General features: G+C 35.5%; 1 protein-coding gene across 2 annotated transcripts in view; it reads left to right on the top strand.

The window, feature by feature from the left end:
- LOC115216486 (transient receptor potential cation channel subfamily A member 1-like) overlaps nt 1–10220 on the top strand; it is a 143069-nt gene extending 132849 nt beyond the window's left edge. For both annotated transcript variants that reach the window (XM_036506704.1, XM_036506706.1), the window contains 5 exons: nt 1960–2139; nt 3357–3425; nt 4639–4749; nt 6020–6117; nt 9237–10220. In XM_036506704.1, coding sequence (XP_036362597.1) covers nt 1960–2139; nt 3357–3425; nt 4639–4749; nt 6020–6117; nt 9237–9435 — 657 coding nt within the window. In that variant the 3' untranslated portion in view covers nt 9436–10220. The remainder of the gene's footprint in view (nt 1–1959; nt 2140–3356; nt 3426–4638; nt 4750–6019; nt 6118–9236) is intronic.
- Nucleotides 10221–15960: the final 5740 nt, after the last annotated feature.

Genomic DNA, 15960 nt, shown 5'->3' on the forward strand with positions numbered 1-15960 from the left:
CAGTCCTCTTTCTCCTTCTTCCTTCCACTTCTTCCTCCTTTCTCTTCCCCTGCTCTTTCACCTCTCTTAGTCTTCCTCAATCCTCCTCTTCCTCATTCCCCCTCTTCTTCTTCCTTCTCCCCTGGCTCCACCTCTTCCACCTACTTCACGAAGAATCCATCGGTGTGAAAAAAGTGACTTTACCTTTCATCCTTTCGGGGTCGATGAAATAAGTACCAGTTGAACACCATGGGGATCGATGTAATCGACTCTTCCCCTCTTCCAAAATTGCTGCCTTTGCGGAAAAATTTGAAACCAATATTATTGGAGATGATGTTGCTGAATTAATCATGAAATGAGATGAAGTTGGCTACGCTATATTACAACAAAGCTAAACACGCGAACATTTAACAACAGATTTTATTAAGGATATACATACACAAGTTATCAAATCTTCACTGGTAAGGAGATTAGGACTTAACTGTATCTGCTCGGACATTAGTTATCTGAAAGATGAGAGACCGCCCAAGTTGAAGCTTTTTCCTTGTTTTGCTAGGTGAGAGTCTATGTCCTGCTTGGAATGCCTTCAGAGCTCTGCTTTGGTCTGGCTTCTGGCGAAGGGTAAAATGTGTGTTCTCCGCGGTGGTCTTGAAATCACTAGTCTTAGATCTTCGCAGGCACTGCTTATCACACGAGAAAAACACACGAATCTCATAAACATTCAAGATGATTGTTACACATTCATATCTATGTGTATACGTGCATCCCCACTCTTGGCACTATTTAGTTAGTGAATAGTACAAACTGTGTGTAAAGTACATAATGTATCACTACGCTGAATGTCGAGTCCGTGTAACATGAAAAGTAAATATACACGTAAAACAATAACAATGGTTTTCATTTGGTTGTCTATCCCATTAGAACCCAAACTACACATAACAATGATGTTCACGGCATGGCTTCAAACAGATTGATTGATTTTTAGGTCGTTCTCCTGAAAATGGTGTGGTCTATTTCAGACTGCGAACTGGTAATTTCACAGTTGGAGTTCAAAGCCTATAAAGCCTTAGCTGCGATAAGTGAATATATAGAAATCGAGAAAAAAATTCACTCCGTTTTCAGAAGATTAAAAGGCAATAGACTTATATAGTGGATCTTGTTAAATTTCTATCATCCACTTAAATTTTCTCAAATTTTCAACTGAATATTTATTAAAAAAATGTACTTTTGGTGCAGTTTTGTTTGCTAATGACGAAAATCGCTTTAATTTTTATTTTTAATAATAAAGAAGTTACGATCCTTTATGTAATTTAGCCAATCGAATTACTCTGTTGGCCACACAGCAGAAGTTGAAACTTTTTGTTGTCAACCACAGAGACAAAACGATAAACAAGAGACATGGGGATTATATGACGATAAGAAACGAGGTGAATACATGGTGATAAATAAATAAAAATCATGGTGATTACATTGTAAGAAGAAACATGGTGAATACATAGCGATAAATAAACTTTTATTCCCAAGTTTAAAACTCCAAAACAGAAAATTTGCAAATTAAATAAATTACTTGATACCTGCAAAAATGCAAAAATTTAAATTATCAAAAAAAAAAAGCTCTGAGAAATGAAAGTTTTGAATGGGTCAAAGATACCGTTGATCATAGGATTGCACACTTGGAGTTAAACAAAAGCAACAACAGCGACAAAGTATTCAACTGGCAAGAGATAAGTGAAAGTCCTAGTCTGACTACATGTGGAATTAGCATACAACTTAACATTTGAAACAGGGAACAGCGGACAATTCTTTACCATTTGATAATCTACCTTTGAATGCAGTTTGCATCAGTTTACTATTTTCATTTATTCTGATTCTAGTTACAAATATCTGGGTTTTTTTTTGTTTTGGGGGGTTTATTTTTCTATATTGTCTAAAAAGGTTTAATCGTCCTTAAAGTTCCTTTTCTTTTTTTCTTCTATTTAGTCCGAGGCTTACGAGCAGATTTTTCCGTCCGTTCTGAAATCTCTAATGATGATGCTGGAATTAGATTACTCTACCACATTCCACACCCTATTCCTAAATAACACCATCGATTATAAATCCGTTTACGTTATACTAATTTTGTATGTCATCCTTATGCCTTTTCTGCTGATGAACTTACTGGTACGTATTTGTTTCTTTTTCCTTTGGGTTGGTTTCATATCGCTGAAGCTCTTTCTCCCTGCTCTCTGTAAGTGAAAAGAATTATGTTTGACATATGAAGAAAATAACAGTAATGATTCCATTTACAACAATTTTCTGTAGTTTCAATCATATTTTTAGGCTAAAATAAGAAAATATCCTTTTTTGAATCTTTTTTTTTTTTTTAAGTTTGAACTATACGGCCATCCCCAGGTCACCAGCAACTTGGGCACGTTATGGGATTATGATTTTCAAAATAAATAAATAAAATTAACGTTTTATTGCAATATCTAATAAATATGTAGATTTTAATCTTTGAGAAAATCTATAATATTAAAATGCTAGTGTAACTACGTATGTTACACCGAGAAGTGGTTAAGCTGAAGGGAGAGGAAGAAGAGAAAGACTGAAGGTAAAGTGCATGTGTGCATCGGAGAAAGAGAGAGAGAGAGGGGGTGTTTAGTAGAGGGAAATATCGTGGTGGTGAGAGTTAGAAGGAAGTGAAAGCTATTGTTATGCAGTTAAGTAGGTAATTGAAGGAGACAGAGAGAGAGAGAGATAGGAAGAGGGGCACAGAGGTATTATGGAACGAATTACTTCAGCTTCGAATGTTCAACGGATACTTCATTAAGTCAATTATAGCCAACTAGCAGTATCGCCCGGCGTTGCTCGGGTTTGTAAGGGAAATAACTATATAAGCATTTTTAGAGAGTAATAGCAAAAAAATGCATTAAAAATGGGAAAAAAATGATGGTAAATTTTTTTTTAAATCGTTGACTCATCGTAGACATTTTTAGAGAGTTACTTCCCTTATATAATAGCGAAAAAAATGCATTAAAATGGAAAAAAATGATGGTAAATTTTTTTTTAAATCGTAAACTCATCGTAGACGCGCGCTAATACCCAGAAGGGCTCGATATGAATCACGACTATAAGATACTCGGTTTTGGTTAAACTGCACCGCAAAATGTGGGAGTAGTTAGGAATCTAAATCGTAGGAGACAGACACTCACACAACTTCACTTTTATATATAAAGATATAGCGTAAATTCATTTGAAAAGAGTTCAACAAGATTGAATGCTTGCTGTTGATGTCACCATCACCATCACGATGTCAACAATATTATCTTTAAATGTTATTTATCTGCCACCTATCTCACTGATCTAGTCATTTTATTATTTTTCCTCCTCATTTTCAGATCGGTTTAGCCGTCGGAGACATTGAATCCATTCAAAAAAACGCAGGTCTTAAACGCCTTACTATGCAGGTGAGTAAAAACGGATAAATATGATTTTGCTTTTCTGCTGATATTCTATGTCAGCTGATCACGCGAATGACTTTCACAACAAACTATGCTTAGCACATTAACAATTCGGTTTTGATATTTACCACTCATAGCAGACATCGTACATGCTGAGACATGATAATTAGAGTTGCTGGAATACCAGGTTACTGACAGCCAGGTCAAGTTCAATTCCTTTCGTGGACTTCGAGAAAACAATAAGGAAGCATTCCAGGTTATACTTCTCTTCAATAGTATCCCAACAAACTTATATATTTCACAAATACTGCTGATGAAGTCATGAAAATACAACGATAAACTTTGATATTTAATATTGATTTCAAAATTTAGCACAAGGCTAGCAAGTTCGGATGAGAGGATAAATCGATTACATCGACCCCAATGTTCAACTGGTACTTATATTTTATCGACCCCGAAAGGATAAAAGGCAGAGTCAACCTCTGTAGAATTTGAACTCAAAACATAAAGACAGATGAAATGCCGCTAAGCACTTTGTCCGCCATGCTGACTATTCAGCCGACTCGCCACCTTAATTTGGTACCTTATATTATTCGATGCCACTTTGGCGTGTGATCTACAACTTAAAAGGGCGATTGCTTTAGATTGCTTTTTAGTTTACTTTTCAATTTCTGTTGGCTAAAGATTTTTACAATGTCATCAGCGACGAGACGAAGGCAGTCGCATTCTTACAAAGAAATGGCCTTTTAGATGATGAAGAAAATGTTACGCTATTTCATCGTTGTGGTGGAGAAATGAAAGAAGCTCGAAGAAAAAGTGAACACGGTGAAATTTTGCCAACTTTACGTTGCAAAACTTGTAGGTCTATCCGCATCGGAAATGGGTTTTTTTTTCTGTAATACTAGTTTTAATAACAAAATTCATTGCCATCTTTCTCTTATGATAAGGTGCTTCAGTTAACTGGTAGAGGTACCGAATCAAAATTTCACTGTTTTTCCTTTAGAAATTGATAAGTTAACTAAAATGTAACATAAAGTAATTCAAGTTGTAGATCACACGCCAAAGTAGCTCCTGTTACTCTTTATTAGTCTAATTACAAAATACGTAGTATTATGAAGTAGAAAATCCAATGGAAACATAATTTCCTTGGTGCAGTAAAAAGATCAGCTGCGATGCGATTCGATCTGATTGTGTAAGAAACCATTATTTATACTTGCAGGTAACAAGTCATACGGCAATTGAAAGAATGCTGCCAAAACGACTTCTGAGGCGGTTCAACAAAGAAACTTATACGGTTTTCCCCAACGACCAAGGAAAATGTTCAAGTAGTGTAAGTAATTGTTTTACTTCTTTTTCTTCTCTTCTTTTATTTAAATCATCCACGTTTGTGTTGAATCTCAGTCGTTAATTTACATTTTTCTTTATTTCCTGGTCTTTGCAGTCCCTTTCAGATTGGTGAGGTTATATTAATGTAAGCCAATACCCACGTGTGGTAGGTTATACAAAGGCGGAATATGCCGCCCCCTCAAAGTAAGAGTAGACGAACATCGGAAAGCCATGACACGAGGAGATATTGATAAATCGTGTATAGCTGATCATGTATGGAAAAATGGAGACCACCTCCCCCTGTGGGATGAAGTTAAAATAATAGACAGAGAACACCACTGGAAAATACGAAAACCAAAAGAAGCAGCACATATGCTAGGACACAGCAACCGCCTAAGCAGACCGAGAAAGATATGAGCAGGAAAAGAATTCCAGAAGCATTATGTTCTGGGAAGGAAGGGCTTGATTTAGTGTAGGGTCTAGTGGTGTTGGGTGTAACAATGATGACGACGTTGACGACGACGACGACGATAATGATGCTCACCAACACTCTAGTCTCAAGCCTACATAGCTCTTGTCTTCTCTTTTTGAATTCCTGCTTCAGTGATCTCTACTCTTTGTAGCAGGGAGTTCTCATGACATTTTGCTTCAAGCAATCCTGACTCACGTCCCATGTGGTGTGAGTCATTCATCCACTTACCCATTATTCCTATCAATTGTTGAATCCGCCATCTGTCGAGCTTTTACCACTGCTAAAACATTTACTGCTCCTCTGAACAAAGAAACAATTTACTACCCAATTGATCCCCAACCACCCCCGTCATCCTTCCGTGTTTTACTCCACTTCTTTATAAAATAAACTGAACATTCCTACACCTGCTATCCTCTTAAAACCTACCTTCTCCTACATGCAGCAATCTATTGAGGTCCAAGCTGAATATTGGTCGCATCAACATTGAGAGGTCGTAAATACTAAAAGCACTGTCCTTCTTCCTTGAGCTAAATAAATAAATAAATAAATTAATTAATTAATTAATTAAATGGTCCACTACATTGACTTTATTTTGGCAAGAATTATCTAAGTTGATGCCACACTGCTAATCCTTCAATCTGTTTTTCATCATTTTGTTGTCAAGTGGACTCATAACATGAGGTTGAGAGCCAACCATGTACTCAAGAATATACCGATAAAATATGTATTTCTGTCAAGGAAAAGCATGAACACTTACGTTGTTAGTTCTTCTTACCACCATTCTTTTTTTATATTTCCACAGATTATGAAGCAATCTCAACCCTCAAACAATGATAAATTCCAAAATATTGAGATATCTGCAGATAAAATAGACTGGGAAATGCGAAAACAGAACCAAAGGTAAAAAAATTCCTTTGCTCTTTTGGTCATTGTTGCTGTTGTTACTTCTACTGTGAAATAACTCCAGGTTAATCTTGACTAAACAGACCTATGGTACGAAGGTAGTTAATCGAACTAAGGACAATTCCAGTGAAGCGTTTGTTTGCTTTTTGTCTTTTTACTTATTATTTCGCATACCTTAAAAAAGTTTAGTGTTCAGATAAGATATCTAATTATTGCCATATCTTTATTATTTTTTATCATTTTGTTGCTTCACTTCTACTTCACAAAATTGGTATGAGATTTCTCTGATAAAGTGAACTGTAAGTAACAAGTACATCTCCACGGTTCATATTGTCACCATCACTTTGTGTGACAGGAATGAAACTTCCGTTGCCTTAAACCACCGATTAATTACAGCTATCGTGCCCAACCTTTTAAAACATGTTAACACTTACTTCACTATTTACTTTCCATGTTGATGTTATCTCTGGGTTATCTTCCTCGAGATTTAAGTTATTTTGTCGTGCCAGGGGATGTACAATATGGACATATTCCTTTCTTTCCACTGATCTAGCAGATACTGAAATGGCTATGTTTCACTGAGGAAATTTAATAAAACTGAAAGATGTCTTTAGACATTATTTACATTTGAGGGATATTTGTCTTCATATTGTTTGTTAACACGTTTCGGCTGATATACCCTCCATCCATACAGTGTAAAGAGAGGGATTGCTCAGTGCCTAAAACATCGAGCAAAGAATATAAGTAGCGATCGTGATACACACCACGAAGAAATGATCAAACTCAATAACAATCTATTAAACAACAACTAGCCCCAAAAACATACTTTCCACACCAATTATGATAAGAGGGGATGAAACCAGTAAACTGTCCACAGTCTGTCTACACTATGTGAAAGGCCTCTCCGAAAAGATACAAAAGATATGCGGCGCATCAGGACTGTATTCAAGAGTAATGCAACACTTCGCAAATATCTCCTCGAGTAAAACCACCAATAGAAGAGAATATGACCAAAGACTGCATGTACTCCATTCCATGCAGCTGTGGTAGGTTATACAAAGGCGAAATATGCCGCCCCCTCAAAATAATGGTAGACGAACATCGGGAAGCTGTGACACGAGGAGATATTGATAAATCGGGTATAGCTGATCATGTATGGAAAAATGGAGACCACCTCCCCCTGTGGGATGAAGTTAAAATAATAGACAGAGAACACCACTGGAAAATACGAAAACCAAAAGAAGCAGCACATATGCTAGGGCATAAAAACCGCCTAAGCAGACTGAGTGCAGATATGAGTAGCATATGGGAACCAGTATTAAGGAAGGATAGGAAAATATTAGATTTATAAGCCCTAAAATTCACTCCATAATTGCCCACGGGCAACAACAACATCGATAAATACCTTAGGAATCAGAACCCAGGTTCGAAAATTCCCCAAGACACCTGATGAAGGTTGGAGGGTATATCAGCCGAAATGTTGTGTTAACAACACACAATATGAGGACAAATATCCGTCAAATCTAAATAATGTACATAATTCCTCATCTCTTATATATAGAACTGTATATTTACCAAACATCATGCTATCCTATCACTCCGTGTTCCATTATCTATTTCCAGTTTCAATTATATAGTACCCTGATGAGTCAGCTTACTGAAAAAAATTCATTTTAAAAGTTGTCTCCCTAACCTTTGGATTTGATCATCATTGTTCAATAAGGTTTCCCTCTTTAATTTACAAATATAGTTGTGATTAAATTATTGTTCTCATACATTAAGTGTGTTAATGCTAACTTCACTAATAAGAAAATAAATATTAAATCACTATTCAGCATACATATGCCTATTTCGATCTAAAATCTTGTCGCCAAGTCGAAAGACATTCCATATATTCATATATATGTTGTTTCGTCTGTTATTTTCCCCGTTATCGTCGCAATTTATCTTTATTTAGAGTTCGGAGAACAGCCCTTATTTTTCTTATCACTGCCCTTGTTTCAACTTACTTCTATCCTTCTTCGCCTGTCGTGTCCGCTCGTCTGTACCTCAACAGTTGACGTTGTTGATACCGACAAACTGAATATTGTCGTAAAGTGTTGAAATTGTGATGATGTTTGATTGAGAACTGATGTGGGATAAAATCTATTGGCGTTTATGTTTTTCGTTCTTTCTGTAATATATATATATATATATATATATATATATAATATATATATATATATACAGTATTCTTTAACATGAATACTCTTACTGTGACTTCGAAGCTTCTGTCTGCTAAATTGTCATTGGACTATGTTCATCTTGCTTGGAGTAGCCGGAGTTCTGTTGAATGATTATTGGGTTGTAGGGTACGCTGTGATGGAAAGGTATTATGGAAGATTTTTATTGATTTAGTTTGGCGTTAACACTCATACATTTACATTGAATGCCAATATCCAGTTTTATACAACCATTTTGTCAATTATTTTCTTCAGGCGTAGGAGTGGCTGTGTGGTAAGTAGCTTGCTTACGAACCACATAGTTCCGGGTTCAGTCCCACTGCGTGGCACCTTGGGCAAGTGTCTTCTAATATAGCCTCGGGCCGACCAAAGCCTTGTGAGTGGATTTGGTAGACGGAAACTGAAAGAAGCCTGTCGTATATATGTATATATATATATATATATATATATATATATATATATATATATATGTATGTATGTATGTGTGTGCGTATATGTTTGTGTGTCTGTGTTTGCCCCCCCCACACACACACACACAGATGCTGGTGTGTTTATGTCCCCGTAACTTAGCGGTTCGGCAAAAGAGACCGATAGAATAAGTACTAAGCTTACAAAGAATAAGTCCTTGGGTCGCTTTGCTCGACTAAAAGGCGGTGCTCCAGCATGGCCACAGTCAAATGACTGAAACAAGTAAAAGAGTAAAAGAGAGAATGCTAAACTCGTGTCCTGCTTCCACTTCAAATCATTTTCATTTTGATGTTAGCTCTAATGGTACTAAGGGTGCTAATGTCTAATTTTAAATTCCTACTTTCTCTTAAAGGTTTACTAAGGGATTAATTACTTTTTTCTCTTTTTTTTTTTTTTTTTTTTTTTTACAATCTTTCGAAAACACAGGTTGAAGTCTATACAGAGTATGATGGAAAGCCAGCAAGAGATGATCCGTATGATTACACAGAAAATGGAGATATGTTCAGAAGATGATTTTGTCGACGAAGGTGAAAACTTTACCGAGTGTATGGGAAATGACCTCAGTAACGGTGAAAACCAAGTAAAAAGATGGAAAAGCTTTGTTGAAAAGAAAGTCAAAAAATAATTTTCTCTGATGTTATGCAATCGTGCAGCAGAGCAGGAGTGGCAATGAAAGAGTGCCAACAGCACAGACCAGGTGTAGTTATGCAGGTGTGAATGTAAGCAGGTGTTCGGCAGAACAAGAGTGCCTGTATTAGTCTCAAGAATTGTTTGTTGCAATTGTGTAGTAGTGGTTGTGCATGATGTGCCGGATTGTCGGATAATCCTTAGATTGCCGTGTAAAACGGCAGTAGCATATCAATAGTTGTTTGTGCTTTGTATGTCGTTAGATAAAACAGAACTCTCTCTCTCTCTCTCCACATTTGGTGACATTTTAGTTGTTAGATTAAACGTTTGACAGAAATGGGTTACGAAGGAATGAACAAAAAAGGCAGCTAGCTAAGGAATTAACAAACAACTGAAAGTTGAAATATATTATTTTTAATTAAGCAAAACAATTCTCATGTTTAGAAAAATGTGTGTGAATTTTCAGTACATGCTATTTATATATTTATAAGCAGCATAAAAGATATTCCCCTCCGCAACAAAAGCATTCTGTAGCAATTCATTAAGCTATTTCATTTTGTATTTTATTTTGTAATTTTATTTGTATCGTTTTTACGTCCTGTTTGTGTCACATTTTGTTCTTTCCTTGTTTTTACCCCTCTGCGAAGTAATTTCCTTTAATTTCTTCGCAGGAAGGGGTAGTTCGATGAGTCGTGTTCTGTCCTCACCTTCGAAACACGCTGGAGTTGAACTAGGGACAGCTGATGAAGGGGATTTTTCCTTGTGTAGTTTGTCTAGTACTCTGTTTTTTTCTTTGTAAAAAAAGGTTCGTTCCATGCTTGTTTTTACGTTTTCGTTCTCGTTGAGTTCTGCGTCTATTTGTGGTGTCCTGTACTCACATATATATATTTATATATGCATGTATATATACATGTAGATGTAGGTACGTACATATATATGCATATATTTTTATTTATTACACTATATATATATATATCCATAGGCATATATATATATATATATCCATATACATACATACATACACACACATATATATATAATCAAAATAAGCAACAAGGATATCCAGAGGTAATGCAGTACGATCGTTTCATGCGACGCCATTTGATTGAACAATACAAATATTACATCCTTGTTGCTTATTTTGATTATAACCACCCCATTTTGAATTATATGGATGATACCATATTAAATTCTGGTGCCTTTAACTTAAGTACCATATTCAACTGAATCTAAATTTTACTGAACTTATACACACACACACACACACACATATATATATATATAATATATATATATATATATATATATATATATATATATATATATATTATATATATATATAGACACACATGTATTCTATGCCAGCTAGATTAGAATACTGGAATGGTCATTGCGAGAAAATTTGGACATCCCTACTGATTGGTCGTGATAAATAAAGTATTTAAAAAAATACGAACTCAAGAAAACAAAATCGGTGCATCTTTGGCGTGTGATTTACAAGGGCGATTACTTTAGCTTACATTTTAGTTTATTTTGTGCTAGTGCTACTTTGGTGTATGATCATTTTATCGATGAATTGAGCGAACATTTGCTAGAAACACAAGAAAAAGGTCTTCAGCACTCTTCCCCGTCTGCAGCCAGCAAAAAGAATAATCTTTTTCAAAATACGAATTTTCGAATCCAACCAAGTTCTTTCAGTTATTTGAGTATTGGTTCCAGTATTTGGATAAACATAATATCTTTGGTGGTTTGCAATAGAATGAGAAAAAAAATTAGATAAATTTAAATTGAAGTATGCTGGTCATCTCATCGGAATGAATACTCGAATGTTTGGCAATTTCTCTTTGAATTACGGGTTCAAGTGTTTCACGATTTTTTTCTACATAAAAATAGCGGCTATCTGCATCTTTCTTTAATTCAAAGCCCTTCCAATCTCACCTTCACTATTTCTTTTGGCTACAGATGAGGAAGAGTGCTGAAGACCTTTTTCTTGCGTCTCTAGCAGATGTTCGTTCAATTCATCAATAAAATTATTTTAATAATAATAAAACCAAGTTTCATCTATGTCCTAGTAAATAAATAAACCAAGAATAAACAATATAATAATTAAAATAAGCGCGTAGATCTCACACCAAAGTAAATTAGCTCGCGTAGATCACGCGGCAATGTAACACTACCACAAAGTAATCTAAAAAGTAATCGCCCTTTAAGTTATAGAGCGCACGTCAAGGTAGCTCCACAAAATCTTAGCTAATGCTTCATAAAAAAATCATAGGCCCCTTTCATATAATTTATTCCCACAAAACTGTATTGTCATATGGCATTGTCTTTCGAAAAAAGAAAATAATCTAAAATATTTTTAATTATTTATTAAGTTACAAGGCGTGTATAATTTATGAGATAGAATAATTGCCTCATGTAGAGAAATGAAAATTTTAGGTTAATAGTTTTTAAAATTTTGTTACATAATTTCAAGTATCGTATATGCAACAGTCATCAGTTTTATGCCCACTTCTCAGACTTATATGGATTAGACAGGTCGTCACGTTTGAGGTTCTTATTCAGAGTTACTTGCCCTCTTATACAGATTGTAAACCATATCATACGTTCCAATCTTCCCATGGTTTCTTTGGATGGATAATGCTCCTAACTCTTAGCCTATTGCAAAGTGTACTGGATGCATTTTATACTGGTACCAGCACTAGAGAGGCTGCCTCGTCCTCAGAGAGATTAAAGAATCGTCTCTACAATATCTCTGTTAAAGCTACAGTGACTGAAATAAGAATTGAATAACTTATCTAGATTAAACTCTAGTTGACGGCGAATTTGACAGGTTAAACAAATATTTTTAAGTGCACACTCTGATGGCAATGAAAATGAACGTGGAAACTGAGGTTTTGATCCTCGGCTATGAAGCAGTTGTATATCTGCTTTAAGTATATAGTGTGGCTTTGTTGCAATTCTATCATCCATCACCATTTTTATTAATTATATACAGGCATAGGCATAGTTGTGTGGTCAAGAAAGGCGGCGAGCTGGCAGAAACGTTGGCACAACGGGCGAAATGCATACCGGTATTTCGTCTGCCGTTACGTTCTGAGTTCAAATATCCGTCGAGGTCAACTTTACTTTTCACCCTTTCGGGGTCGATAAATTAAGTACCAGTTACGCACTGGGGTCGATGTAATCGACTTAATCCCTTTGTCTGTCCTTGTTTGTCCCTGCTCTGTTTAGCCCCTTGTGGGCAATAAAGAAATAAGTACTTTGTGAAAGTAACTGATAGACAGAAATTGCATACAGAAACCTGTTATATGCGTGTGTGAATGTTGATATGCTGTGATTCTTCATCAGAAAGTTATCTTCTGGTTCTAAACTTTCAAAAATGAGTGAAATAATAAGTTAAGTGTTAGCGACAGAAGGGTATCCAACAGTTAAAACGGTTCTTCAATAATATATATATTCCATGCTAGTATGGAAAAATGAACGTAAAACAATTACAAGGACTAGATACATTATACTTTTCCACTGCAGATGGTACACTAAAATGCACCCAATGAGGATTGTGGGTTATCCTAAAATGTAGCCAGCACACACAAGGGATAGGGTTTCCAGAAACAAAAATAGCAGTTTTCTCTTTGTTGTATATGCCAGATGTCATAGGACCGCGACAAGCGATGAAATGTTGTCAGATCTGTCCAAAGTATAAAATGATTTTTTTTTTTGAGATATGAATAAAATTTGTTGTCATCCCTATCATTGTTTTATAAGTAATTATGATGATGGTGATGATTATGCTGATGGCAGCAGTAATTATATTGGTGGTGATGATACCAGAGATGGTGGTTGTGATAATGTTTAAAAACTTATGAAGACTTGCAAAGAGCAAACTGGTATCTGTACTCTGTACACAGAAGAGGAGTGAGACTGAGGCAGTGCAGGGAAAAGCTAGGAAAATGATTTTGTTTCGGAAATCAATCAACAACGCTGAGACTAAAATTTCACTAGAAAGGTAAATAGCTGTTAGAAAGAAAAGGAACAAATGAATTGAAAACAATAGCTTCAAGAGGTGATAAATACTCCAATTAGTGGTTTTTTATTAGTCTTTTGATTACAGCTGTCTGCAGCTACCTAGCTGTGGGTATACTTGGGCAACACCTGTTCAGACTATGTACACAATGTTTAGGACATATGAACAAGTAAGAAAATATTACATGACATTTATACAATGACATCAAAACTCAAAAGAAAAAAGAATTATCTACTACAGTGCTGTCTCTCTTTCTCTCACATATCTATCTATCAACATAAATATAAATTAGAAATGGAAACCAAAACAATAAATTGAACAATTAAATAATTTAATCATTAAATGATAAATTCAATTCAATTTCATTATTTTATACAAACAAATGACACATCTCATAAATTACAGCTGTTTCCACTTCATTAATAAAACCAAGTTTATCAAGAATAATAAAATCCCGTTTAAATATGACATTTTTTTTAATATTTCACAAAAAATAGCAATTGAAAATTTTTTATAATTGCTAACCTTTTTGAGAGCAAGCTTCATCATAAATAAATAATCTAACTGAAATTACGTAAATTCCTAAATTTAAATATATTAGCATCTAGTTCTATAACATAATACACACATTCATATATTGATATAGATAATAAAAATTAGTAATTTCTTCAGATATTTAATATCCCTTAGGTGGTTATTTAACAGCTAGCTAATTTGTTATATATATATATATATATATACACATATACGAGGGGGTACTATAAAGTTCCTGGTTTTGAGGGTATCACGAAAGTCAAACCATCAGAGTTCTTTCACAGAGCTTAGAAAAACTGAAAGACCACTGTGATACATATGTGAATAAGACAGAAGAATATGTTGAATAAAATAATAATTAACTGATCCTCCTGTATTTTCTTTTACCCAACGCCAGGAACTTTTCAGCTCATATATATATATATATTCATATTTTACATAGAGGTGCACCAACTTTCTGGAGACTTATGGTCCAGAAACTCTTATAATCTGCACTAATTTACAAGCAGGAAATTCAAATTCTCATAGCCATCATACTTGTTTACTGGGTGGCTGTTTCACAGTACAGTTGATCGAGACCCCCTTCGGTCATGACACTTACCATGGGATTGCACCTAGAAAGTTACCCTCCCAGGCAAGGTTGTTTATGGAAGACCAGCAGTCACCCATGCATACTGGCCTCCCCTAACCACACCACCAGTGTTATCCAAGGGTCGATACAGCTTGGCACCAGTAATGTAGAAATTATTTCTACAGCTGAGTGAACTGGAGCAATGTGAAATAAAGTGTCTTGCTCAAGAACACAACACACAGCCCGATTCGGGATTCGAGCTCACAACCTCACGATCGTAAGCTCGACGCCCTAACCACTGAGCCATGCGCCTTCACCAGCACTGTACAGTATTAATAAATTTGTATCATTTATACCAGTGTACATGTATTCATATTTCATTTATTTAGAGGTGACATAGTATGGTCACCTCTAATTACAAAAAGATTTGGAACCAAAGTTCCGCTAACTCAATGTTCTACCTGTAGTTGAAATGGATTTCTTAATGCATAGCACAGGGGTCAAATTCAGAAAAAGATAGTGTAGTTGATTACAAATTAACCCCTGCACCTGAACAAAACTGACAGTTATATAATCAACACTAGGTAGATGAAACACAAAGAGAAAAATTTTACCATTTTCTGTATATCTGTCACTCTGGTATATAGTAGGTAAGGAGTAGTGAGGGAGAGGGTTGTCAATCAAACTGACCCAAATATTTGACTGATGCCTATTTAGCCTCAAAGGAATGAAAAACAAAGCCAGTAAGGATCTGAACACAGAATGTGAACCAACATAGATAAATATACTGAAAAGTACCACCTTCATCTTCCAGAGAAGGTTCCCTACACATGCTCTGACAAAGGCCAGCCTAGTTGACTTTGAAATACTTAAATACCAGAGGCTTTGGAACTTGTTACAAGCACTCAAGGTTTGTACCTTTTATGTCAGCAACACAGGATCCAAAGCATTTGAAATCACCAACTCCAAAATATCTGGCATGTGCACAAAACCAGAGATTTATGGAAGCCTTTCTCCCATCTCAATGCAGGGTTCGTTTAGCAGATCACTGCCATCGTAGTCAAGCTGTATAAGATATTGTATTTAGGAAGTTTCCACACCTTAATTCAAAGATTTATGGAGACATTTCTTCTATCTCATTGCAAGATTCGTTTTGCAGGTCATTTCCATTATAGTTAAGCTATATGAGATATTGTATTTTGGAAGTTTCCATGCCCTAATTCAGAGATTTTATGGAGACCTTTCTCCCATCTCAATACAGGATTAGTTCTGCAGATCACTGTCATTGTAGTCAGGCTATATCAGATAAATTGTATTTTGGAAATTTTCACACCCCAACAGAGATGCACAACATGAAATTGAAGACCTATCAAAGCTAAATAGAAGACAGA

Source organism: Octopus sinensis, linkage group LG10 (genome assembly GCF_006345805.1).
Source record: "Octopus sinensis linkage group LG10, ASM634580v1, whole genome shotgun sequence".
In the NCBI taxonomy this organism is placed as follows: domain Eukaryota; kingdom Metazoa; phylum Mollusca; class Cephalopoda; order Octopoda; family Octopodidae; genus Octopus; species Octopus sinensis.